The 25,959-nt window shown below is 40.7% G+C and overlaps 1 protein-coding gene across 1 annotated transcript; it reads left to right on the forward strand.

Annotated features, from left to right (window-relative positions):
- Window positions 1-5,037: 5,037 nt before the first annotated feature.
- desmb (desmin b) lies at window positions 5,038-19,827 on the forward strand. Its single transcript, XM_026159971.2, has 9 exons — window positions 5,038-5,744; window positions 9,469-9,529; window positions 10,225-10,320; window positions 14,759-14,920; window positions 15,029-15,154; window positions 15,246-15,466; window positions 15,637-15,680; window positions 16,080-16,165; window positions 18,884-19,827. Exons 1-9 carry the CDS (start codon window positions 5,170-5,172, stop codon window positions 18,923-18,925), a joined length of 1,413 nt encoding a protein of 470 aa, XP_026015756.2. The 5' UTR covers window positions 5,038-5,169; the 3' UTR covers window positions 18,926-19,827.
- The last annotated feature ends 6,132 nt before the right edge of the window (window positions 19,828-25,959 follow it).

The raw sequence follows: 25,959 nt of genomic DNA on the forward strand, positions 1-25,959 counted from the left end.
GAAGGGCAAGGGTTATACTAAAACTGATGTTTTATGATGTTCTTATTGCAACATGCTGACGTTAGCCTGTTACAGTGTCATTGTCATGTTGTAGAGTGTCGTATTGAAAATAAAAAACATGTATTGTACAGCTCTCTTCATGCCCTTTCATATCATATTTTACTTGATATGGTTTACTTTGACCTTGGGCGCTAACAATGAAGGTCAAGGTCAAACGCTTAGCCAACCTCGGCATTCAAGTCCCCCAAGGAGTGTGAAGTTTGACAATGATCCAAAAGAATTGTGGGTAATATAAAGATTTTACAGATTTTGGTGTATTTGGTGTGACCTTGAGCTGAATTTCCCCAAAATTAAATTAGCTCGAGCTGATACCTTAAAAACACTTGACTGCTAACAAACAGACAAACAAACAAACAAATGGAACTGAAACTAGAACGTCCATAAGCTCAAGACTAGAGCTGGGCGATATATCGAGTTTTTAAAAAATATCGATATATTTTATACGAGATATAAGATGTGACAATATCCTTTATATCGATATAGTCTATGTTACGTTATAATTATACTTGTGGAGCCGCAAGTTTGCCTCTCTTTCGTCCACTTTCGTCTTTACGCAACGTTACTCGGCCTCGCCTCTCCTTCACTGAACACAACTCCCCCTCCTCCCCCATCGCTTCACCTGCAGGAAGCGACAAGATGGACACGGCAAATCTCCGTTAACGAGTTACTGCGCATCGCCCCGTGCGTGGGGCTGGACGGCGTCAACGTGTTAGCTAGCTAACCACGCTAACGAGCTAACCACGCTAACGCCATGCAGCCCAGAGGGGCTGCACGGACTAAAATCCTTTCATTTTCTCAAAAGTTGACAGCGCGCCTTATGTATGAATTCTGGTTGTGCTTGATGGCCGCGAACCGATTTTATGTGGAACACAGCGCTCAGCAATCTGTCAAAAAATGTTTTAGTACGACTTTGGTAAGCTACAGAGCTGCACCGCTTGATGGATTGTCGGAGCATTACGGCTGAGCCTCGCGGAGTGATACGTACTGTGCTTCAACGTAATATTACCCTGTGTATAAGGACCATAAATGGCACCTGTTAAGAGACGTGGTTGCGAAGCGGATTTCAAACTCCAGGCTGTCAGTCACGCAGTACAAGTTGGGAACAGAGCAGCTGTGAAATCTGTCTTTGTTACTATGCTCAGCGTCTATTAGTTTACATTTTGACTGCACAATTGTGAGCTTTTTGTTATGCACAAAAACAACATTGTTTTCTTTTATTTATGGAGCATTATTATTTAATAAATGCTCATAATTTATTTTTGAGTAAATTTTATGTACATCTGCTCTATGTTAATAAAAGTGCCTGTGTGACTTCTGGGACACAGCTTTGACTAAGAACTCTCTTTTTGTTCTTACTTTATGGCTTTTAAAAATATATATCGAGATATATATCTTATATCGCCATCCAGCTAAAAAATATCGAGATGTGAATTTTGGGTCATATCGCCCAGCCCTACTCAAGACATTGGGTCAATGACCGAGGACCAGATGTGATAATCGTGATTTTATTTTGCACCTGCCGACATGAATTTGACATTTTGAGACTAAATTATACAAAGATACACCAGGGAACACAGGGGAATCCTACAATGACACAGAAAACAGATATCAATAAATAAGACTTCTATTTAAAAAGAAAAAGAATTTTGTCAGATAACCCAAATACTCATGTTAAACTCTCTTCTTACGAAGACAGCAAAAGAAGCTTGAGTGGATTAAACCAGCATCACATTTCACACTTGTAATGTCTGCTTTGCAACTACATCTAAACACTATTTTAAAAAAAATGTCAGCATTTCATCACCACAAGCTAAATATTCTACCTTTTTGTTTAGGCTTTAGATTTGGAAAGATTTAGCGTTATCCAGCTTAGGATCAGTCCACAGAAACCTTTTTAAACATTGATGAGGTGTGAGTTTTCACTGAGAGATTAGTGCAGTTGTACATAATCCCATTAATGAGGTGTCACAGAAAGCCCTGCAGGGCCCTTCAGCAGAAACACCTGAATGAACTGCAGCCTTTTTAATCTCATTATTAAAACCTGTCTGAGTCAAAGTGTCTGTGAGAGACTCGTCTGTGTGGCCTTTATTACCGCGGGATTTAAGAAAGTTACGACTGATTAATGTTGAAGAAACCTTTTAGTTTCTTGAGAAAAAGCTCCTGGAACCTAAAGCTTAAAGTACTTAGGGTGGAAATGCAGACTTATTTCCATTGTTTTGCTTACTGTTCACACTTTCTACCATCATCATAAAGAGGGAGACAACCAGTCAGGGTTCACTATAAATACAACTGAATATATCACATAAAAACAAAAGCGAGACATATAAAACAGCAATTTATAAACTGTTATCTAAAGTAGATGAAATTAAATTGTTGGACAGATCAAAGGTTCATACTACAGTAGCACTGTAGTATGAATATCTGGCTCAGTATGTTTTTGTGTTAGTAATTCCTTTAAAGTTTGACACGGCTCCAGATCTGCCACTTTAAATGCTGGCAGAGGGAAACCTCCCTTTAAATCCCCTTCACACTCACATGTAATGTTATCAGCATTAATGGCACATATTGTTTGTGAATGTGGTATTTCTTTGCTCTGGTATGTACTGCTGCACTCTGTGTCTCAGACTCTTGGGACGGGATAGTTTTCCTTTTTAAGGCAGGTTAGTCAGAGCTCTTCCCCCTCGAATGCTGTCATTAACAACCTGGGCCACCTCACCATGTGAGGACGAGGCTAAGTCTTGAAAGTTGCCTTGCATCCTCGCATTGTTATGATGTGAGATCACAGCGGCAGGGAAAGACGATGTTCGCATGAACCTCGACAGGTCTTCCTTGGAAGTTTATCCTTTTTGTAAAGGATCGGTTCTAGTTTTCATGGATCTGCAAGGATTGGTGTAGGCACAAACTGTAGGTATAGACTATAATTGTTGTCTATATTGAAAATAAAACATTGCTGAGCAAAAGTAGGAAATAAACACCCCCCAAATATCATCCTAAATACTCACAAAAAGATTAAAAATAACCCCAAAAGCATGCAGAACTACTACAAAAAGACTCAAACAACCATAAAAGAGTCATGGGGAACAAGATACGGAGAGCCTCAAAATTATTTTACTCCACGTTCTGCATGCAAAAAGTTTTGAGGCCATCTCGAATTTGGCTAGTCAGTGTACCCCACCATATTAAGAAGGAAGTGCAGACTGCTTGTGGTGGATGAATCGTCTCGAATTTTCTCTTGACTGAAGCTTGGACTTTCAAAGTTTCATTCAGCAATATTGTGATAGTGTTTGTCTCTGCCCATCAAGAACTGTCAACATTAACCTTTATTAAGAATAGCTCAACCCTAATTTTCCATCTTCCTTGAGCTAATGTGTTTACATTAGCTTAACCATAGCTCTTTGGCTAGCAGACCATTATATGTTAGTCCAAATTCACTACCTACCAAATATTACTTCTATTTAGTTTTCTGTCTCTACTTACATCAAAGTTATAGCACTGCTGTATTTCCTTTTTCAGAACATGTTTTATCATCTATGGATGTATATCAGCTAGCTACCTAGCTTCCAGCTAAGTTCTAACTAAGCTAAACCTTAAATCCTCTTGTCAATAAACTTTATTGTAACACCTGGGAGAACAGCCACATTGATCATTCAACAGGAATCAAGGAAATTTGGACTATTTTGCTCTTGATTGTGCCTCTATTTTTGTTTGACTAATAAATGCAACACGTGTATTGGGCGAAATATAAACATTACTGCCCCCACTCAGCAGCAGGTCCTGATATGGAAGCTGGCTCCAGAGCAAATCTCATCAACTTTAAAAACCTGAAGTTTTAAATTTTGGGTCAATTTCAAACTATTTTCTCACAATTTTGAGTTAGTATAACACTAACCCTAGATGTAGTGACCTGTATGTTAGCTCTCTCTAACCCAGTAATCTTACCTAAACCTAACCAAGAGCTAGGTCAGCCTAGTTTAACTTAGGTAACTTAGTATGGACATTTAAGTGCCTTTCTCTCAGTTGAGTGACAAATAATTGGGAAGTCTAAAAGTTACATCCACCAGCCACTACAAACTAATATCTGTCGATCAAGTGTATCCAGCAGGGTGATTGAATTAATCCTGATTTTACCCTTAACTTAACTAAATATTTTGCAAGCGTAACCTGAATTTTTGACTTTGAAATGGCAAAAAGCTTTTATTCAGTGGGAAAAAAAAAGCTGCCATAGCCTGCTGCATGACTTCTTCTTGTTTTAACTATTACAGATGTGCCAAACACATGGATGTCCGTACTGATTGCAGACCCTTTTCGTACACTTAGATATGGAAATGCTACACATTGTTGGTTGACTGGTTTAAAAAAAATGAAACAGGTCTATTTTGTTTATGTCCAATATTTTGTTGACCTATCCACCCACCCCAACCTCACACTACACTGTGGCTTTAAAATTCACATGTTTTAAGGGACTTCCGCTCGTTAAACATGTTTTGTAATCATTTGCTTAAAATACTGATGAATACTCACATGACCACTCAAAGCCAATAAAAATATCAATATGTTATAAACAAATTGGAAAAAAACCTTATGTCAGCAACTCAAGTAACAGCTTGGACAATGGTTGTTTTTAATTCAGTTTAATTCAATTTTAATTAATTTATATAGTGCCAAATCACAACAATAGTTGCCTTAAATCACTTAGTGACAACAAATGCAGTGTGTTAAGCATGTCTGTTCCTTCCTTTGATCATAATTATGATTGTTTTGCCTTTTTCTTTATACATCCTGTCTTAAGGAAACAAATTTGTGGCTGCATAGAATATGAATGCCTGCAAAAGCAGAAGAAAGTGAAGAGAAAGGGCTGAGGGAGAAAGGAGAGAAGGCAAGGGGGAAAAGGTAGCTGGAGAAGAAATGAAGGCAGGAAAGGAGAGAAGAAAGAAAAAGAATGTAACAAGAAGGGCTAAAGGAGAAAGACAGAGACAGAGGGAGGGCAGTTCCCAGGAAGGAGGGGGGAAAATTGAGGAAGGAGGTAACTACAAATAGTTGAGGGCTGCAGGTTCTTCTTCAGTGCTCCTCTCTGCTGCAGCTCTCGCCAGGCTCTCTGTGTCCTCCAACATGGCCTCCTACAGCTCCTCCGGTCAGACCGCCTCATCGTACCGCCGCACCTTCGGTCATGGCACCTACGCCTCACCATCACTCAACCGATCCCTGCTGGGCCACAGCGGCAGTGGCGGGGGTCATGTCACCTCCAGGGTCTATGAGGTGACCCGTACCAGCGCCACACCAGCTTACCGGGTCTCCTCAAGCTACTATGGCAGGCCGGTGACAACCTCCCGGGCATCCGTTGGGCGCTCTTATGCTGGCATGGGCGAGACGCTGGACTTTAGCCTGGCGGACGCCCTCAACCAGGAGTTTCTCACCACACGGACCAATGAGAAGGCCGAGCTGCAGCACCTGAATGATCGTTTTGCCAGCTACATTGAGAAGGTCCGCTTCTTGGAGCAGCAGAACCAGGCGCTAGTGGTGGAGGTGGAGCGCCTGCGAGGCCGTGAGCCCACGCGCATTGCCGACCTGTACGAGGAGGAGATGAGCGAGCTTAGGAGGCAGGTGGAGATCCTGACCAATCAGAGGTCACGCATAGAGGTGGAGCGGGACAACCTGCTCGATGACCTGGATAAACTCAAAATCAGGTGGGAGGAGCAAGAAGAGTCATGTGTCTTACTAGCTTGTTTATTCTTGTTTATTCTGACATGACCTTTATATATTATGACAAAAAAGAGCTTTACTTAATTTTAAAGTAAAAATCTTTATAGACTTATAGTGAGTCTTCAAACAAATAAACAATTTTAAAAATAATTTTAAAATAAGTAAACTGAAAATATTTCTTAAAAACACAATATTATATATATATATACACAAGTACACAATATTACTTGTCCCATACACTTAACAGTTACAGAAATATTGATATTACCATAATTTAAGCAACAACCTGGAGCATTTACCCACTGTGTGGTGTATCTGGAACTAAAATGTGACAAAAACTCTGCAGGTTTTTGTATTTTATTGCACTTTTCTGTGAACACTTGCCAACTGCTCAACAAGCAGTAGTGAAAAATTGTGACGCAAAATGAAAAGAAGTGTGTGGAGTGGAATAATGAATGGAGGAATGAGGTGATACATAGGCTTGTGTGTGCTAGATTCAACCAGCCGTGTGGGAGATGATCTGCTGTTTGTTGCAGTTACAGGAAGTATTTTTAAACCCTGGTTCCTCTGTGCATCTTATTGGTTTCACAGATTGTGCTCTTTACAACAGATTACTTGATTATACGTTTGCTATTTTCAAGATATTTCCTAAATACTCTAAATATATTTTAAACATATTTTGTATAAATGCAAAGCTGTTTAAATCAAAATATAACAGGATCATTTATACATCATCACAGGAAGAAGATTACAGGTGAGTCATGAGGATGAGTGCCTTACAGGGGGTATTTTGGGTATAAGGATGTTAGAATGTAGAGGGGCGTATAATCAGATAAATCAAAGTAAAACATATATTTGACTGAAGCTTAACAATAATAATGCTGCTAAAATATTACAATCAGAAAAAATAAACCAAAGTATTTTATTAGGTCATCTAAAAAGTATAAATAATCTATGTAATCCTGCTAACAACATGTTTATGCTGTGGTAAAAAATCTCTGATAATAAAGGGTTATACCAAACATCGGAATATCAGTGAAATGTTATTTTTACTAACCTTGGCACAAAAGCTAAAAAGCTATCTGACTATTACAATGGACTCTTAAATGGTGTAGGGTGCAAGCTACTGAGGAACTAGCTGCCAAATGAGTTTTTCCCTCATTTGAACTAATGAGCAAGATTAGTGACCACATAATTAATCAATCTTTATCTAATTAAATGCATAGCTTAATAACATTAAGTCATGTGATTTTCATAAGCAAGTTATTTGGTAGTTACTGCTACTTTACTTGGCTATGCTAACTAGGCTAAACAGCAATAATTACTATCTATATAAATATTATGTAGATAGTAATTCTCTGTTATGATTAGATTCAATATTTGTTGTAATATAATAAATTACTTTATTTTTTTTAAACTAATATAGAAATAATGACCTAGGTTAATAAATTAGTATTGACTTAAAGAAATTTAATATTGAGCTTAACCGCTAGTAATAATAATAATAAAAGTAATAAAAATGTATACTTTATTGATCCCTGTGGGGAAATTACTCTCTCTGCATTTGACCCACTCGCTCAGTGAAGCAGTGGGCAGTCACTAAGCAGGTGCACCGGGGAGCAGTGTGTAAGGACGGCACCTTGCTCAGGGGTACCTCAGGGTAGCCGTTCAGTGGATTCAAACCCCTGACCGTCCGATCATGGGGCCACCACTCTACCTACTGAGCTAAACTTCTTGTTACTTTTTTCTCCATTATAGTTGATTTGGTTTGGTTGGTTTTTTATTTAATATAATACATTAACTTCCTAAAATATAAAAAAAAAAAATTAAACTGTTGATTAATGTGTCTGTTTGAATACCATTGAACTCGTAGGCTAATTACAGTAGTAATTAATAATTTCCAAATTAAGCATCCTTTATTACTTTCTTCTTTATTATGATTAGATTTAACTGGAATATTTATGGAATATAAAAAAACATTTTCTAATTTATCAACGAATATTGAACTTATGAACAGGATTAATTACTGTGTGTTTAATAAGATAAGTTTAAATATGTACCTTAATTTCTGTATTAGGACAGTTAGCTTATAGTGCCAACAACTAACTATTGTCTGGTGTTAAATTAGATACAACTCCATTATTTGAATAAAAAAGCTGTGTTTTTAATAACTGGAAAAGAAAATTTAATTTATTAATTTAATGAAAGACAAAGCTGGGAAATTATGTTAGTTTTAATATCTTATAATTAGCCTCATTGTAGTTGATTTTTATATATTTTGTTTAATTTATACAGCATTATAAAGTTTATATGAAAATATAAAATGTAACTTCATCAATATATATGTTTATTATAAAATAATTTTATATTGTAAGCTCTGTTACCTCGCTTCTGACAAATTCAATTTGAGTTAAATGATAGAAATTGTAATTTTCTTTCCACGTAGCTCTTTATTTAATAATATTAATTATTAATATTATTACTGCATTGTTATTTACAGCATGACAATGATTATAGAGGCATTTTGCAAAGCTCAAACCAGTCTGCATCGATAAATATACTTGTGTGCCATGATTTAACTTTAGGCCTGACATAATGATGAAGTGCTCCTGGGCATACAATTCTTCAATCAGTCCATTCAAAATGTGACATAAACTGCTGTTAATCTCAGAGCTGAGCATCATTTTTCTCTGACTCCAAAAAGCATTGGCGACTGATTTGATGTGATTAATAGGCATGTGTGTGTCAGTGTGTGTGTTACTACTTGAGACTGACCAAAGTTAGTGCTAATCACACACTGTGTTTACATGGCTCTCTTCTATAAAAGGAGAGGAACAAGCTCACACATATCTGAAGGATCTGTCCTTTCTCTGTCTGCAGTTTACGTTTTTAACAAGCAAAAGTTCATTTCTTTCCTTGTGGTTGAGACTTAAAGGCGCTCTTCTGACACCTTAAATAATTAAATGTGGTAGGCAGTGTGTGTTTTGACTTTACTGGACAAAAAAAGTTGCCATGATAACCTATAAGCATTTTGTATTTCAAGAGTCAAAGATCAAACAAGCCTCCTAACCTCCTCAGGCTTTAGAAAATCTATTCCACAAGGGGAGTCTTTAACCGATCAGTGACCTTTACAGGGTATAAAAAGTGAACAAGTTCAAGTTAAAGTATGCACTTTCATCTTTTATTTTGGAAAAGTGTCCTTTTAAGCTCAGACTGTAAAGTAATGGACTTCCAAGTCTGAAGCCAATGTGGAATTGTGCTAAACCTGTATTGTTTCTAATTGCCAGCAGGGGGCGTCACCTCTGGATGTTAGTTTCAAATCTTATTTATTATAATATAATGTTTATTTTCTACATTTTTCAGACCATTTAAGGTTAGAAAGGATGATAAAGAAGGATGTGCAATCAGGCAGGCCACCTTGTGTGCAGTCACTTCTGGTTTAAAAACACCAAAATGAAAATGCTAAACCTGAGGCGTCACTAACCAATGGGTGAGAGCACACTGGCAACATCCATCTTTTATATACAGGCTATGAAATTATGCATCTTTGAACTTATTAGCCTAATTCAGCTTTAACGTCTTTCTGCAGAGCTCCCTGGTGTGTGGACAGCAGCTTCTACAGTGTGTTCAAATCAATCATTAATCCAGCTGCTCATTAATTAATGGCTCTCTGTCTGAAACCATGCTTTGTGTCTCACTGTCCTGCAGACTCCAGGAGGAGATTCTTCAAAAAGAAGAAGCAGAAAACAACCTGGCTGCTTTCAGAGCGGTATGTCCCACTCTCATTTCCTGTACTTTCCCCAATAAATACAGTGTTAGAGGGGAAAGGCTGAGATGGTTCAGACATGCAGAAGAGGGATAGTGGATATTTGTTACTGGACAAAGGATGTTGAAGATAGAGCTGCCAGGCAGGAGGAAAAGACAAGTTCATAGCGAAGAGTCATGGATGTAGTGAAGGAGGACACACAGGAGGAGGAGGATACTAGAAGATAGAAGAAGAATGCTGAAGATCATAGAAGCAAAAACATAAAAAAACAACTATAAACATAACAAAATAATATAATTATGATAATAATATTAATATAATAATATGAATGTGATAAATAAAATTTATCTTCGTTTTTTCTGTTACTTTTTGGTGTACTATGGCAGACTATGGATGTAAGAAGGCTATAAATCTGGGTTACAACATTTTAAAAGGGAAAATACTGTTAAAAGTTTTGTACTTCTAACATTTTCAAAGCCATCAAGTGGACTGGATTAGTTGGTCTGCATTTTGGCCCATGGGCCATATGTTTGCCATGTTTCACAATAATTAGCCTGCTGGTGTGGCAAACTTAATGGAAGGTTGTAATATATGCATTTTTTAAAATCATTATACACTTTGATTCAATGGAAAATATGTCGATAATTATTCCATGATTATCTCATTTTTACATAAAATGAACATTTTTAATGTTGCAGGATGTGGACGCTGCCACTCTGGCCCGTCTGGACCTGGAGAGACGCATCGAGACGCTGCAGGAGGAAATCGCTTTCTTGAAGAAGATCCATGAAGAGGTTTGTTCTTCACCCTCTTCCATCTTTACCAGTCGCTGATCCCAGCTCCTTTATCAGGGTTTAAAATGCATTCATAAGTGTTTTATTACACTGCTGCCATCAGCGTAGGTTCTTCATTTCAAATCAAATCAAATCAAATCAAATCACTTTTATTGTCACATCACATGTGCAGGCACACTGGCACAGCACATGCGAGTGAAATTCTTGTGTGCGAGCCCCACAAGCAACAGAGATGTGCAAACACAACAACACAAACGAGCAAAATATAAGAATGGCCAACCTGAAACTAATAAATATATGTACAGTATATAATAGTGTATGCATTTCTGGATGTGTATACTAAATATTTTCCTACGTGTGTGTGTGTGTGTGTGTGTGTGTGTGTGTGTACACATTTTTACAAATTAAATAGTAAAAAAAATAAAATAATAATAATAATAATAATAATAATAATACAATATATAAAATATACAGAGTTGAATATGTGCAAAACAAGTGGCATTTATATACAGTGTGGAGTGCATAACGTTGAAGTTCCAGTAGTGAAGCTGAGGTGTCTATGACGTGTTCAGCAGTCTGATGGCCTGATGGAAGAAGCTGTCTCTCAGTCTGCTGGTACGGGACCGGATGCTGCAGAACCTCCTTCCTGATGGAAGCAGTCTGAACAGTTTATGGCTGGGGTGACTGGAGTCCTTGATGATCCTCCCCGCTTTCCTCAGGCAGCGCTTCCTGTAGATGTCTTGGAGGGAGGGAAGCTCACCTCCAATTATCCGTTCAGAGCACCGCACTACTTGCTGGAGAGCTTTGCAGTTGTAGGCGGTGCTGTTGCCATACCAGGTGGTGATGCATCCAGTGAGGATGCTCTCAATGGCACAGTGATAGAAGGTCCTGAGGATGCGGGGGTTCATGCCGAATCTTTTCAGTCTCCTGAGAAAGAAGAGGCGCTGCTGTGCCTTCTTCACTGTTTTGTTTGTGTGTACTGACCACGTAAGATCCTCAGCCAGGTGTACACCAAGGAACCGGAAGCTGCTCACTCTCTCCACAGCAGCGCCGTTGATGGTGATGGGGGTGTGTACTTCTCTGCACCTCCGGAAGTCCACTATCAACTCCTTTGTCTTTGCGACGTTGAGGGTGAGATGGTTGTCTTGACACCAGTGGGTCAGGGCGCTGACCTCCTCCCTGTAAGCCGTCTCATCACCGTTGGTGATAAGACCCACCACTGTAGTGTCGTCCGCAAACTTCACAATGATGTTGGAGTTGTTAGTGGCTGTGCAGTCGTAGGTGTAGAGTGAGTACAGGAGAGGGCTCAGTACACACCCCTGTGGAGCACCAGTGTTCAGTGTGATGGGGGATGAGGTGATGCTGCCCAGTCTGACCACCTGGCGTCTGACAGACAGGAAGCTAAGGATCCAGCTGCAGAGGGAGCTGCTCAGTCCTAGATCCTGCAGTTTCCTGTCCAGCTTCGAGGGAACGATGGTATTGAATGCTGAGCTGTAATCTACAAACAGCATCCTCACATACGTGTCTCTCTTCTCCAGGTGTGACAGGGCAGTGTGTAGTGTCAGGGCTATGGCATCATCAGTGGACCTGTTGTGGCGGTATGCGAACTGTAGAGGGTCCAGTGAGTCGGGTAGTGCAGAGCGGATGAAGTCCCTGACCAGCTTCTCGAAGCATTTGCTTACGATGGGGGTCAGGGCTACAGGTCGCCAGTCGTTCAATGAGGAGATGGTGGAGGATTTGGGTACAGGGACGATGGTGGCCATTTTGAAGCAGGCTGGGACTACAGACAGAGGGAAAGGTTGAAGATGTGTGTGAACACTCCAGCCAGCTGAGCCGCGCATGACCTGAGGACGCGGCCGGGAATCCCGCCCGGACCAGTAGCTTTGCGTGCGTTCACCTTCCTGAAGCACTTCCGCACATTTAGTAATAAGTAGATTATAGAGGACTTTAGGGAGGAAAGGTGTCACAAATTGTTGCTTTAAAATAAATCTGTCAGTGAGGCACAAACAAGCTTCACAGGATTAAGAATGTGTGTTGAGCTGTGTGACAATGCTCTCGGTCTGTCTTAGCATCTGTTAGAACATCTGTCTCTGTGTGTGCGAGATGACAAACGAGAGGGTTTGGGGAGTTTTCACTTTCAAACACGCACAGAATGGCATTGTTGGCAGCAGGCCTGGGCAGCGTGGCAGTAGAGCTCTGAAATCTCCCACTGCAGATGTAAGGCTAAAATTACTCTGTGTACCAACCGGCGGACAAATCCTCGTCTCTGATCTGCATGGGCTTCGTTCTGTCTCCAGCCTGGAGCGATTACTACATGATGCCAAAGTAGTGTGCTCGACATGGCCTAGGGTTACTCAGAGTGGATTAAAGTGTTAGAAACAGTTTGGACTAAAATTAAGTCACTTTTTAGACAAAAGGAGGAATAAAACCTCAGAAGGTCTGATGACGGTGAATCTTGTTTTACTTCACATCTGCAAATTAATTTGCAACACTGTATAAAGAAAGAGGAAGAAAATCCTGATAACATCTTAAAGCGTCTTTAACTTGGATTCTTTAATTTCATACTCTTATTATCTCCTTGTACCACTTGTTTTTATTACTGTTCTTTTCCTTGTTCTTCCTGGTTTTCTTGTGGTAATTATTTTTCTTCCTCTCATTCTTGTTCTAGTTATTATTGTTGTTCTTTTATTCTTTTTATCTTCATTATTATTAGTCTTGTTTCTGTTGTTTTTCTTCTTCATGTTGTAATAATTAGCAGGTATGAAGCTCTGTGCTCACTTACTCAGATGTTTGTTCCTTGTGTTTTGTTTGTTTTGTTTTTTATTGGTATTTTATTTAATTTATTTTATAGCATTGCTAATAGTTCACCATCTGCACATTCTATAGCTTCATTTATCATTTTAGCTTCTGGGAGATGCCAACTTTTCTGGTCGTTCACTGCCAAGGCTTACTGTCACACATCAGGTCCTCATTAATCATATTTATGAACTGCAGAAGGAATTTGGGGTTGATGGTGGGTGTATAAAGTTCTGGCCCTCCAGACCAGAGACTTTCACTAATGTTTGGTAAAGTTGCTGATTTTGGTTGAATGTAATTTAATCATGGTTACTACAGTTAGACTTCAATGGCTTTTTTCTGTATTAAGCCAGACTGGGTTTGTGTCCTAAACAACAAGGAGAGATAGTGATGTTTAAAACTACGTAAGGTTTGTTATGCTCTATAATTGGATAGCCATCCATTCATTTTCCTCAATTAAACTGGTGATGTTTAAGGACTATCCCAGCTGTCATAGGGCCAGGGCACTGGTACATCTAGCACAGATGACTAATTTGTCATAGAGCTCACACAGAGAGCCGATGGGAAGAGGCGTGAGTTTCTAAAAATGGGCTCATTGAGTCAGCACGGATAAGATCTTGGAGAGACTACGGCTGCTGTGAACACTCAGAATAAGATCTCTGACTGCAGACTGGATTACATCTCGGAAGGGCTAGCTCGAAATAACATCTCTGTGCGCAAATTGGATGACATCTCGGGGAGGCACACTGCCGTGAGTTCTCAGAATCGGCTCTTTGAGCACAAGAATGACAATATCACAGAGCGCAAGTTTGATAACATCATGGCGAAGCTCGCGGCTCTCCAACGGGAGATTGAGAGACCAATGTTGGACTGTAGAACTGCTTTGAAATTCATATGAGCTGTTCGCACTAAAGTAAAAACCACCATCACTTATGCGGATACCCCTTTGGCGCCAGCTGCGGTCTCAAGGCTGGAGCCAAACAAAAACACCCTGATAACGACGGTGTTGAGTCTGTTCCTTCCCATTCCATGCAAGGCCACCTGGGTTGGCTGGAAGACTGTTTACTTAACCTAGCAGGGCGAAGGACACTGTCTCAGCTGAACTCTGGACACGCACACACATACATATACACTGATATGCACACACTCATCCCCACTCCCTTTCCAAATGCCTTCGACGCTTATTCCCTTCCGATGCTGACGGTGGATCAAGGAGACCAGCGCACAGGCTGCAGGCCCGGATGCACTGTCTAAATCGGCTGTCTCTCACCCTTTACCCACCCCTGTTGCTTGTCATGTGTTTCTTTGGTGTATTTGAGTTTTTTCATGTGCTATGTGCAGAAGTGTTTTTTTCTGTTCTCAAACTGATCTCCCTGTTGGAGCTCAGTCTGGGGGGAGTTATTTTTCTCTCCTTATCTTTCCTCATGTGGTGCATTTTCCATTGTTATACCTCTCTGACCTGTCTTCCCCATGTGATGTTTTGTGTAATGTATGTAAGGTCAGAGGGTAAGTTGGCACCGCCATTGCGTGCAATAGGTCGGCAGCCTTATGAAATTTCCCCTTGTGGGACTAATAAAGGTATATCAAATTCAAATTCAAATATAACAGGCCAGTCAACCTTACGTTTCTCCTCCTCCCACAGGAGATCCGTGAGCTGCAGGCCCAGATGCAGGAGACTCAAGTCCAGATCCAGATGGACATGTCCAAGCCGGACCTGACGGCAGCACTACGAGACATCAGGGCTCAGTATGAGGGCATTGCTGCCAAGAACATCGCAGAGGCTGAGGAGTGGTACAAGTCCAAGGTCAGAGGGATGTTGTCTGTATTAACGACACTTAGAGATCGATTCTGACATCCAAGAGTTGGGGATTTAAAATAAATTGTGAAATCTATTTAACCTTTGACCCTGCAGGTGTCTGATCTGAACCAGGCGGTAAGTAAGAACAACGAGGCTCTGAAGCAGGCCCGTCAGGAGACCATGGAGTTCAGACACCAGATCCAGGCCTACACCTGTGAGATCGACTCCCTCAAAGGCACCGTAGGTCTCATAAACCTTCTTCGGTTTTTATTTAAACGTAATCTTCTCTGAGCTCGGTTTGATTTCAGACTCTCCTCTCTGATTAATCCAGAATGAGTCTCTGATGAGGCAGATGCGGGACATGGAGGACCGTCATGGACGAGAGGCCGGCAACTACCAGGATAGCATTGCCCGCCTGGAGGCGGAGATCGCCAACATGAAGGACGAGATGGCGCGCCACCTCCGTGAGTACCAGGACCTACTCAATGTCAAGATGGCGCTGGATGTGGAGATCGCCACCTACAGGAAGCTGCTGGAAGGAGAGGAGAGCAGGTAATTTATCAAACTATCCAACCAGGCCAAAATTCTTTTGTTTTAGTGTGCTGCCTTTACAATAAAGCTTTGGAAAAGAAAACTGCCTCAGAATGTCAATATTTTATCCAGATACACATAAAATAACATTTAAAATGATATTTTCTACACTTTCCCTTCTCCCGTTGCAGGATTGCCTTGCCTGTGCAAACCTACTCCACGCTGAGTTTCCGAGGTGCACACACAGCTGCAGTTACCTAAACATACCACCAGGGGCTAGGCTTCCTTTAACCAGGACACAGGCCTTATTCTGTTTGATTCCACAGTCTGTTCAGATGGAGCCTCCTTTACTGTTTGTTATACATTTCAATAATATTTTACTTTTTTACCACATTAAAACTATGTAAGATTAAAATTTTACTTAATTAAGAAAATGGGTGTTAATTAATGAATTGATTTCTAAATCAATTAACCTACAAATTAAATACAACCCCAGTGTTATGGGGTTGTATTTAATTTGTATTTCATAGGTCCAAGAGGCATCCACATAAAGTTTTCATTGATTTTTCAAAATAACATAACACATTTTACATATTAAATAAAAATTAAATGTATTCCGACCTTTGTTAATCAGAGACCAGCCCTGAGCAGCAGCGCTCCTCTGAGATGCATTCAAAGAAGACTGTCCTCATCAAGACCATCGAGACTCGCGATGGAGAGGTAAAACTGCTAAGATATAAAACTGCATTCATTAGCCTTGTAAGTTTTTAAGTTCCCTTCATAAGGATTTTTTCTTTTGTTTGTTTGCTTTTCTTTTGATGTGATCCACTCCAGCACCTTATTCAAGAAATTCATGAAAAATTTATTTAAGTTCTATAAATCACATTTTATCTTATCAAAGACCGGTAGAGCTTTATTCAACTGCACAAATGCTGCCTGGCACTGCTCTGTCCACTGGACCAGATCTGGGGCACACTTTTGAGTGAGATTAGTTACATGGCTGGTCAGCTCCACAAAGCCGGTCATGAACCGGCGGTCAGTATCTCTTTGGGGATGCCGACTCGGGAGATGATCTGAAACAGGGCCTGGAGGTGCCAGTGTTATGACTCGCTCTATGAAGCCTATCTTTAATCAATACAAATTACAGGTAGGTCAGTGCTGTGTCAGGGCAAACGTGTGACCATCAATTTTTATCACTTGATCAGAAGCTGAGGTTGCATAGAGTTTAGTCATGAGATTCCTCTAGTGGGAAATATCCTGTGGAGTGAATCGCTGGAGGCAGCAGGGCCTCATTAGATGGCCTCCTCCTCCTCCCTAGAGTCAGAGTTGAATAAACTAAAGGTCTCCGCTAAGCACAGCACAAACATCCCCCTTGCTAAAGCTCGTGATTGTATCCCCACACATTGCCCCAAAAGGTTATTGAACACCAGCAAATCTGTACCCAGAATTAAGGGATGCCTCAGGTGCAAGCTAACTGCAGCCTTTACACCATGTGTTTTGCCCTTGTATTTAATTTGGAGCAGCACTATGGGATATTTGTGTATGTCCTCATGCACACATCTAACCTCCACCAACGCCCCGTGCCGTACCAGGGTTTGGAGGACCAGGGTCTGCATGCAGCCCAGACTCACCCTGCAGCCCGAGTCCACCAGAGCCTGGCGTATATCCACTGGCACCTTGACAGTGCATGTCCCTCTTGGACCTGGGGTAGGTGTTGGAGGGCCAGCAACACGGAACAGCTACCCCACATCCGTCAGTGGGCACTCCTAATGTCAGTGTTCTGGCCGCCCACACCTCCAACATACCTGCCTCAGCATTTGCACGGCTCCCTGTGAGTTGGGGGCAGCTTAGTTGCTGGAACCTGTGGGGAGACAGCGAGACTGGCTGTTGTGGTGGCTGCTCCATAACCAGCAAAGTTATAGTGGAGCTGGGGAACCTCCTCCTTGTATTTAGTATTTAGTATTTATTTATTTATTGTCATTGTCAAGAACAATGAAATTGTGTTTGGGGCTTCCATACAACCCAAAAAAAAGAAGAAAATAATAAATACCCCTTAAAACCCAAGTGTACATATTTAACCCAGTGTGACTCCAATGCAATAAGACAATCCTTAGCAATAATGTTCGTAGAAATTCAGACAAAGACCTGAGAAACATGACAAAATACAACAATGCAACCCATTCAATATTATTGTACTGTGAGATATGATATCAGATATGATAGTTATCTATTTAAGAAAAAGGGGGGGGGGGGGCAGGAGGGGGAAGAGAATAAAGATATGATGCACCAATGCAGACCAGTTCATTGCTATTAAGAAGTTGGATATGGTTATTGTCCGTGAGAGGGGGGCAGAGAGTTCAGGAGCCTCACAGCCTGTGGATACAGGCTGTTGGCCAGTCTGGATGTTCTGGCCTGTATAGACCTGTACCTTCTCCCTGAGGGCAGCAGATGGAAAAGGTGGCGCGCAGGGTGATGTTGGTCCCGCAGGATACTGTGCACCCTCCTCAGACAGCGAGTGGGGAAGATATTACTGATCTCTGGCAGACTTGTTCCAATAATTCTGCCAGCTTCTTTCACCACCCGCTGGAGTGCTTGCTGATCGGCCTTGGTGCAGCTGGGACCGGCCAATTCTCCACAACTGGCTGTGGTTGATCCAGCAGGTTTGCTGGCTGCACTGCCGGGTGGTTTTTGGCCAGTCATACAGCCATGTCACGGTTTGCTTGACATGACTGTGTGGGACAACAGAGGAGCCAGGGGGATGCCAGACCGAGACTAGGTGCACTCTCATCTGGCGCTCGGCCTAATTCTGTAGCCACTGGAGCTGATCTTGATGCACAGTCGCCTGTTCTTGGTGCACGATGGCCATCTCTGCCAGCATTGCTGTCAGCACTTCCACTGGCTGTACTGGTTGCACATCTGTCCTAGCGCATCTGGGTTTCGACAGCACTGTGACACGACGGACCAACACAAACACACTGTTAAAGAGCTGGGTAAGTATTAGTTGCAACTTTTCCAAATTGCTCTGATCATACCAATCAGTCCCAGCTACTCTGCCAGCCTTTTGGCACTGCCCACTGCCACACCACTCCTCTGAAGCAGAGCTGCAGAAAACACTCTTGCCACATCAGCAAATGCAATTGTCCCATATTTAGACAGAAAACAGTCCATTACCTTATTTACACCTAATATTTTAGAAACTTTACATACAAATAAAGATTGCTTTAATGTAAGTAATTAACTGCTGAAGTGACTGCTGGTGTTTCTTAATCTGTTCTGTGTTCACCTGGGCTCTCTGACTGTAATCTTTCTGTCTCGACTGTTGTAGTTTGTATGGATTTGGGACAGTGTTCACTCATTTCCAGATATCTTACATTCATCCAGACAGAGAAGTCATCTGATAAGGCTTTTATGTTTCTGTCTCATGTTTTTCTCCTTCAGGTTGTCAGCGAGTCCACGCAGCACCAGCAAGACATCATGTAACAGCCTGCAGGACATAAGAAGAGAAGAAGAAACAAAAAGCTCTCATGTGTCCCTGCCTGAGACGGACACATGAAAACAATAAAGAAACAAGCAAAAGAAATAAAACTAAGAAATAAGACTTTACACACTCGTCTTTACGGCCTGCCCTGTGTTTGTTTGCAAGTTACTGAGATATGTGTATTTAAAGCAGAAATTCATCAGGATTTATTTATTTTTGGTTAAATGTAGGTTAACATGCAAAAACTGAAAAAAGGAAAAATCTCAATTTAATCAGGAAATTTCTGTGTTTACTGACCGTTTAAGACTTTAAAATCTCTAATAAATGAGCAAAAAGAATATTAAGTAGAATAGTAGTCGTCTATCAGTTGTAGTCTGCAGCTAACTGAGTTGGTCAGATGGAGAATTTTGCAACATATTCAGCTCTGAAGTTTAAAATCACTTCAGATGCCCAATAAATAACAGATTCTGATCCATGGAGCCAAATCAGAGCTGAAACTGAAAAACAAAAAGTAGAAAGTGAACGTTGAACTCCCTCATCATGAGTATAGTTTTGATTACATTTTTAAGGAAACTATTTTTTTTCACTGATACTCATATTTGATCTTTTTTTCAGTTTCAGATTATATGATTGCAAATTTCTTAAGAAACCTGTCACATTGAATTATTTTAAGCTTCTTGCTCTTTGAGTTTCTGACCTTGATCTGGTGTTTACTGAAAGGTGGAAATGGAGGAAATAGGAACTGAACTTTACTGTATGTGTAGGATTACAAAGCAGTCTGTGAATGTGCTTAATAGACAATGGTTATTGGATGTGTGTAGCCCAAATGATGTTTAATAGGCTGAAGGTAAAGAATAAACAGTGGAGCACAATTCTCCCCAAAGGGCAAGGGCTATACTACCTATTTGATGATTTATGATGTTTTTATAACAACGTAAGGATGTCAGCCTGCTTTCATAACAACACGCTAATGTCTGACCTTTGACCTATGACCTTGAAGCATAAAATGGTGTATTTTATTATCTTTAGTCATCTGATTGGAGCTGAATTGGCTGAAATCTTTGGCTTCTATAAGCTGCACACCATGCTGAAATATGGCAAGTTTCACAAGTCCTGCAACTTCAAAAGCGTCCAACAGTGAATACGTATGGACAGTGTAGGCCAGTAAAAATGCCAATAGTTAACAGACTTATTAATATTGTTTTATCATTACATCATTATAATTGAGTATCCCATTAAATGGATGTTCAAATTTACATCAGACAGTTGGAGTTTTTGTTATTTCAGCTGTAGCCCTGATGGTGTTTAATGGTCTGAGAGAAAGTAAAGAATAAATACAAAAACAGAATTCAAATGTAGGCTTAATCTACTTTATAGTCCAGAATGAGTCCCTGATGAGGCAGATGGAAGTCCCGCATCTGCCTCTAGTTTAAAGTCCACAAGTACAAATAGGAGTCCTGATTTATATGTGAATGCTTATAACACAACAGAATGTTTGTAAAATTAAAAAAAAAAAATCAACAAACAAAAGAAGAAAAATCAAGGAATAAAATTGCCTATAAGAATCTATATTTATTACTGTTGCTGATTTGAAACATGGGAACCTGGGAAACATGGAATGTAGGGTGGATGTGCATAGATGGGGCAATTTGAGTTTAACAGCTGAATGCTAATGACAGACTCAGACTCTGTCTCAGTACCTGGTATTGGCCCACCGAGCTCCGGGTCGTCTCGAAGGGCTTGGTGGATGGTTTATTCTAGGTCCCAGGTCAAGGAGCCCATTTTGCATTAGGGTGGCAAGATGTTTCCTGGTTCCCATTGTTCAGCATTGCTGGAGAACTGGCAGGGACTGGCAGCATTTTATGTTTCTGGAACCTGGGAGATAGGATATAGAAAAGCTGAAACAACCGAAAAACAAAGACCATTGAGCATGCTGAACATTGAGTCTTTTAGCGATTCTTAAGTAAATCAGATTATAATGATCTGTCAAGATTATAAATGGTTATCTGGCTGCCAGTCCTCCAAGGCTAGCTTTACTGCCAGTAATTTGTGGTCTTGCACATCGTAATTGTCTTCAAAATGAGTTAAGCAGTGGGGGGGGAAGCCACAAGGCTGCAGCTTACCATGCAGGCCAGAACACTGGATGAGAACTGCCCCCATCCCAGAATCAGTGTGTCTACCTAGACAGTAAACTATTTCTTTGTGTCAGGATCAGTGTTGGTCAAGTTACTTGAAAAAGGTAATCAGTGACTAATTACTGATTACTTCCCCCAAAAAGTAATCCTGTTACTTTACTGATTACTTATTTTCAAAAGTAATTAATTACTTAGTTACTTAGTTACTTTTTATAAACACAATTTACAACCTGAATAGGTGATAAAGCGATAGATCTTTCAGCCCAATTCTACTTTTTCTGCATAATCCATCATACAAAATGTAATCAAATGGAAAAGTCTCTTTTTAAAACTTGTTTTATTAGTTTTAATCTTTTAACTTTATGCATCAACCAAAAATTTAATTATATGCAACATTCTCTGACTGGAAGAAATTTGTTTAATATTTAAACCTATTTTCTGCACATTCCAGCACATAATTTTTTTTGTGTGTGTTTACACTCAGTCTTTCAAATAGATGCAAGTAAAACACAGCAGAAAATAAATAAAGTCAAAGACTCAGCGGTCCTTTTGCTCTATTTTCACCTGTAAAGCAGGAGTGGGGTAGGCGGAGGTTTACCCTGGTGCAGGTGTGCCGCAGCGGTCAGCGGAAGAATCCACGAGTTTCTCTGTGAATTTCCCATTACATCGTTGCGCACTCGGTGCTTGCTTGGAAGTTTAGGGGTTTTTTCACTGTAAAAAGAAGTTTTCTTCCCACGCACAACGGACGCTAATGTTTTTGTCACTTTTTATGGAATCAAACTTAAAGTAAGGTCAGTACTTCCACGCTTTAAACGCTGCACGCTCATACTCTCTCCGCACTCTATATGTGATCCATTGTTGATCTGCACACAGCTGTTGTCACGAACGTCGCACTCGCTTACGTCACTGTCATGAGACATTCTGGCAAAAAATCCCAGTTTTAGTAACGCAGTAACGCAGCGTTCCTACGGGAAAGTAACGGTAATCTAATTACCGTTTTTGCAATAGTAATCCCTTACTTTACTCGTCACTTGAAAAAGTAATTGGATTACAGTAACACGTTAACGCGTTACTGCCCATCTCTGGTCAGGATGAACCAAAATGGGTGCAACAGTGAATAGTTGTTTCACCTGCTTCAACTTGGCATTGGCTTCTGTGGACCAGATAAAAGGAACTTTTGTGTAGGTGTAACACACAGACATTAAAGCAGTCGCGCCAGAATGTCCTGCTAAAAAGAAAGATTCTTTAAAATACAAGGGGGAGCAAGCGGGTCAGATACCACGGGCACAGAGATGAAGCAGGTCTGATCAGAAACAGTTTATTACTAGGCCAGGGAGCACAAATAAAAACACCCTTAAAATGTACGTAATAAAATGTTGTCAATCTTCTAAAACTAAATAAAACAATTCTAAAACCTGTAAGACTACCATTTTCTACATTCACTAAAAACCCCTGCTATAATTATGCCACATGTTCATTATGGGTCCATCAGCAGGCCAGGAATTCCTTCTGTAGAGCAGAGTCCACGCCAGCCTCGTCTTTGGCAGACAAGGAAGAGCCTCCCATCTTCTTGTCCTTCCACTGGCCCATCACATCCCAGCCCAGCTTGCGTTCTGCACCCGAATCCATCATGCGACCACCGCCACAGCTCCCCTTGCGTCGGTGTCCTGTAAAATAACAAATAGGGGCCAGAACAAGGGTCCCAGAAGCGACCCTGGCTCATGGCCATGGCGACCCTCTCCCAACCCAGCTGCACCCAGTAAACAACAGTAGAGGTAAACCTCTGCCCTGCTGCCAATCACACACGTTGTCTCCTACTGTTGCCTTTCCATGAGGTCATGACTGGGTCGCCGTGTCACACAGGACATCTAGCATCAACCTTCCAGCCTCTCTCCTTCAGTGCTCAGCTAGCCTGCTTTAAAAGGTCTTTACACAGCTGATAGGCCACCTCTGGACACACCCATGCCTCAGCAGGTGGTCCCTATCAGCTAATTTGTCCCATGTGTAGCCAGTCCACAGTGGATTAAAACCTATGTCACATAAAAAACTAAAACCCATGCAATAGAAACAGAATAAAACCATGCAAATAAAACAACACTCATAAATAAACACTAAAAATCAGTATTAAAAAAAATATACAAGATAAATACAAATTTCCACTGTGTGACATAGGTAAGGCGAGTAAAGTGGTGCTGCTCCTAACTGTGGTTGAGAATGAAGTGTTGGTAGAAGTTGGTGTAACCAAGTACATTCAAATTTTTCGGCTTTAAAGTATAGTCGGATCTCCAGAAGCCACTGTAGCACTCTGCGGATTGTGATCTTCTGCTCGTTCTAGGACTCCTAAGATCAATATGTCATTTGGATACACAAAAACGAACTGGTTCAAACAGGCTTTTAAAACGTTATTGACGAGGGCTTGGAAAACTGTGGGAGAATTAAGTCCCTTTTCTATTAGTACCTACTCAGCAGGCTCACCACGCCTTGCCACACTTTCAGAGTTTCCATCAGGTCATAGTACCTGGTACCAGGTACTTTTTTAGCACCTACTCTGCCAGGGTTCCAACCAATGTTCCCTCTAAGCTGCGCGTGTGCGCAATTGCGCACTGCTGGCACGGTCTCTGCGCACAGAAAATCTGCGGTTCGCACAGAAAAAAAATCTAACCTGAATTGTAATTAAAATTAATACTTTAACAATTCTGTTTTTGCAGTGGGAGTCAGTAAGTGACTGGCTGCTCCAGTATGGGATTAGAATGATGCCACCTTATCCCATAGTCCAGCCAATAATGCGATTCACGTTCGTGTACGCAGCTAATCAACGTCGACAGGCTACGACAGCGTCCTTGTGTGCCAACACCGGTGTTTTAGCTAGCAAAGCGGCGTGGCTGATGTGGAGTGAAGCCACGTTAATGACAACGTGCACAACCAATGGAGATGTGAGCAGGACAGACGAAACAATTGACAGAAAATGTGTGGACTTTATACCAGTTTTTAAATTGTGTTGATAGGACACAATTACAGCGGGAAGAAACGGTAAAAACAGCGTTTTATAAGGAAAGCGCTAAAAAGTACTCTCCGCTTGTGAGCAAAACCCCCCATCGTTTCCTATTGGTGGAAAAATCAAATCAAATCAAATCAAAATTTATTTATATAGCACATATTAAAAACAACAGTGTTGACCATAGTGCTTCACAGTCAATAAAAACATGAGACAGTTAAAACAAACAATAGAAGAGGACAACAAACAATAGGTAACAACGCAACAAGCTAAAACAGCCAACTAGACAGAATCAAAAGCCAAAGTAAAAAAATAAGTTTTAAGACGTAATTTAAAAGACTGGATAGACTCGGCAGTGCGAATATGAACGGGGAGGTTATTCCAGAGTCTGGGTGCCACGGATGCAAAGGCCCGGTCGCCTCTCGACTTCATTCGAGTCCTAGGTTGTGCTAGGAGCCTATGGTTGGATGATCTAAGTGCCCTGTTGGGATTGTATGAATGGAGTAAATCAGAAAGATAACTGGGCGCTAAATTATTCAAAATATTAAAAGTGAACAAAAGAATTTTAAAATCTATACGATATTTAACAGGGAGCCAATGTAATTTGGCTAAAATTGGAGTTATGTGTTCATGAATTCTCGTACCTGTTAAAAGACGCGCTGCTGCATTTTGAATTAACTGGAGCCGGCAAAGAGAGGAGTGTTGGAGGCCCGAGTAGAGGGAGTTACAGTAGTCCAATCTGGATGTAATAAATGCGTGGATAAGCTTTTCAAGATCTTTTAAAGGAAGAAACGGCTTTGCTTTGGAAATCTGACGCAACTGGTAAAAGCTGTTTTTTACCACAGTGGACACCTGTTTCTCGAGTTTAAAAGAGCCATCCAGGAACACTCCGAGGTTTCTTACAGTGGACGAAAGATGGCTAGCGAGAGGGCCTAGGGCGTCAGCTAACTGGTCTAGCGGAGTGTGACTACCAAAGACTATGATTTCGGTCTTATTCTCGTTCAATGTAAGAAAATTATGTGATAACCAAATTTTAACTTCATGCAAACAGTTGAACAGAGGTTGCAAAGAAGCAGTCACATCGGATTTCAAAGGTAAATAAATCTGGATATCATCGGCATAACAGTGAAAGGAGATGTTGTGTTTTCTAAAAATTAATCCCAACGGCAACATGTACAAAGAGAAAAGAGCAGGACCGAGCACGGACCCTTGAGGCACACCACAATAAATAGGGGCAGAAGCCGAGGAGTGTTGCCCCATAGCAACAGAGAACGACCTCTCTGAGAGATAGGATTTAAACCAAGATAAAACCGTACCTTTGAGACCAACAACATGTTCCAATCTTGATAGAAGAATGTTGTGATTAACCGTGTCAAAAGCAGCAGACAAGTCAAGTAAAACTAAGACCACAGAATATCCAGAATCAACAGTTAAAAGAAGATCATTAAAAACTCTAAGTAAGGCTGTCTCTGTGCTGTGGCGAGGTTTAAAACCAGACTGAAACTTTTCATTAATACCATTTGCATCTAAAAAGGCCTGAAGTTGTTTTAGAACTACCTTTTCCAATATTTTGGAAATAAAAGGGAGTTTAGAGATCGGCCTGTAGTTAGTGAGAGCATTAGGGTCAAGATTTTTCTTTTTCATAATAGGTTGCACAACAGCATGCTTAAAGACAGACGGTACACAACCTGATGACAATGATGCATTCAGCAGAGATAAGATACAAGGACCAATAACATGTAAAGCTTCCTTAAAGAAACGAGAAGGAAGAATATCATGCGGGGAACCAGAGATTTTGAGATGATCAATTATATCTTTTAAAGCAGAATAAGACACTGGCTCAAACTGTTGAAAAATTTACTATGTGGACCAATAAAAAAATGATATGGCAACATTTAGTTGTTTA

The sequence above is a fragment of the Astatotilapia calliptera genome, chromosome 23 (genome assembly GCF_964374335.1).
Source record: "Astatotilapia calliptera chromosome 23, fAstCal68.1, whole genome shotgun sequence".
Classification (NCBI taxonomy): Eukaryota; Metazoa; Chordata; class Actinopteri; order Cichliformes; family Cichlidae; genus Astatotilapia; species Astatotilapia calliptera.